This window comes from Marmota flaviventris, chromosome X (genome assembly GCF_047511675.1).
Source record: "Marmota flaviventris isolate mMarFla1 chromosome X, mMarFla1.hap1, whole genome shotgun sequence".
Lineage (NCBI taxonomy): Eukaryota > Metazoa > Chordata > Mammalia > Rodentia > Sciuridae > Marmota > Marmota flaviventris.
Window position 1 is genome coordinate 23,804,897 of NC_092518.1, and position 2,290 is coordinate 23,807,186.

General features: G+C 41.1%; 1 protein-coding gene across 1 annotated transcript; it reads left to right on the forward strand.

Moving 5' to 3' along the window:
• The first annotated feature begins 364 nt into the window (after positions 1-364).
• Positions 365-1,456, forward strand: LOC114086021 (melanoma-associated antigen B3). Its single transcript, XM_027927302.2, has one exon. The coding sequence runs from the start codon at positions 365-367 to the stop codon at positions 1,454-1,456; it is 1,092 nt and encodes a 363-aa protein (XP_027783103.2).
• The last annotated feature ends 834 nt before the right edge of the window (positions 1,457-2,290 follow it).

Sequence of the window (2,290 nt, forward strand, 5' to 3'; positions counted from 1 at the left end):
TAGTTAATATGATGATCCTGAATGTGAACTGAGAGGATTCCCTACCCCAGAATAGAAGGGCATCCACAAGAATTAGACCTGCCACTGCCACTTTCACTCACAATATTCATCCAGCAGGGCTAGAGGACTGCAATTTAAGACACACTTTAGTTATTTCTATAGGATTCACAGAGGACAGGCTGTTTTGAACAGGAGCTTTTGTGGGTTCCTAAATCAGTGCTTTCAAGGAAACCTGCCTTCTTCTTGCCAAGGAGGCATCTCCCTGCTGGAGTTACTTATGGTTTCTCATTCTCCCTCTCTTCCAGGTCTCTCATCACTGCCGCCCTGCCTATACTTGTATCTGTTGTTTCTACATGGTATTATCATGCCTCAAAGTCAGAAGAGTAAGCGCTGTACTCGGGAGGAACACCACCAGGTCCAAGGTGAGATCCAGGATCTCCGGATGAATGCTCAGGCCAGTGAAACCAAGGAGAAAATAGCTCCTCCTTCATCTTCTCATTTAGGAGTTATCACCCGCAAAAATTCTGCTTCTAGGTCACAAAGTGCTCCCAAGGTGCCTGAGGAGCCCTCTTCCAGCACTATACCTGTAAGCATTTCTCCCTCAAGATCACCTGAAGGAGCCAACTGCAAAATTAAGAAAAAGCAACAGTCTTCCCAGTCCCCACCTTCTAGCATGCAGCCTCACAAAGACTCTCTAACCAAAACAACCAGCATTTTGGTGCAGTTCATGATGCACATGTACAAAATGAAAAGGCCCATTTTGAAAGTGGATATGCTGAAGATTATTAATAAAAAGCATAAGAATCACTTCCTTGAGATCCTCAGAAGAGCTTCTTTCAGCATAGAGGTGGTATTTGGTGTTGACTTAAAGAAAGTTGATTCTACGAAGAATGCTTATGTTCTTGTCAGCAAAATGAATCTCCCCAACAATGGGATAGTGAGCCATGGAAGGGGATTTCCCAAGACTGGTCTTCTAATGAATCTCCTGGGTGTGATCTTCATGAAGGGAAACTGTGCCACTGAGGAGAATATCTGGGAATTTCTGAATAAGATGAGATTATATGCTGGGAAGAGACACTTCATTTTTGGGGAGCCCAAGAAACTCATCACCCAAGATTTAGTGAAGCTTCAATACCTGGAGTACCGGCAGGTACCTGATAGTGATCCTGCTCGCTATGAATTTCTATGGGGCCCAAGAGCCCATGCTGAAACAAGTAAGATGAAAGTCCTAGAGTTTTGGGCCAAGATCAATCATACAGAGCCCAGTGCCTTCCAGTCCTGGTATAATGAAGCTTTGAGAGATGAGGAAGAGAGAGCTCAAGCCATAGTTACACTCAGTGATAGCACCACCACAGCCAGTGATTGTTCCAGGGCCATGTCCCACAATTCCTCCCACACCTGTAAAGTTGAGACATATTCTTCAGTAACTAAAGAAGGAAATCATTGTCTCAAGTAATAGAGGGCTAGATATGACTGGAGGGAACACAGGGTATAATATCTTAGTGTTCCTGTTCTATATGGGTAATTTGGAGATTTTACTTGTATTATTGTTTTCAAATGTTCTTTTTATTTAATGTTATAATATAAATTTATGAATTATATTGATCACACTTTTTATCAGTCTTAAGAGTAAGAGTTTCATTACTTTGTAAAACAAACTAGTGATCTTATTTAGTGATCTGGTTCAAGAAAATATGGAATTGTAATAAACATTTCTTTTACAATGTGAAGAAATTCAGCAGTAAAATATATGGAATGGGAAAATAAAGAGTTAAATGGTTAATATTTGGCTTCCTGAACATCTGTATTTTATAAAGTTAAAAGATAAATAACTGTGTACACCTGACTTATCCAAGAATATTGACTTAAATCATAATAAACTAGACCCTCATGTTCACAGACTCAATTATTTCCTGAATATCAATTGAGCATTTCCTCTTACAAAGCTCAGTGCTATTGTTACTGATAGGACTAAGACAAAGGAAAACCTAATAACTGAGGCCAGGCGTGGTGGCACATGCCTGTAATCCCAGCAGCTCCGGAGGCTGAGGCAGGAGGATCATGAGTTCAAAGCCAGCCTCAGCAACAGTGAGGCACTAACAACTCAGTGAGACCCTGTCTCTAAATAAAATAAAAAATATGGCAAGAGATGTGGCTTAGTGGTTGAGTGTCCCTGAGTCTAATACCCAATACCCACCCCCAATCTCAATGGTAGAAGACCAAGTAACTGACTTTACAATATAAGGTCCATTGTCTTGCATGCACAAAGCCCTGGGTTCAATCCCCAGTA

Excerpts from the sequence above, each read along its gene's own strand:
- LOC114086021 (XM_027927302.2), top strand. The coding sequence starts at position 365 with ATGCCTCAAAGTCAGAAGAGTAAGCGCTGTACTCGGGAGGAACACCAC.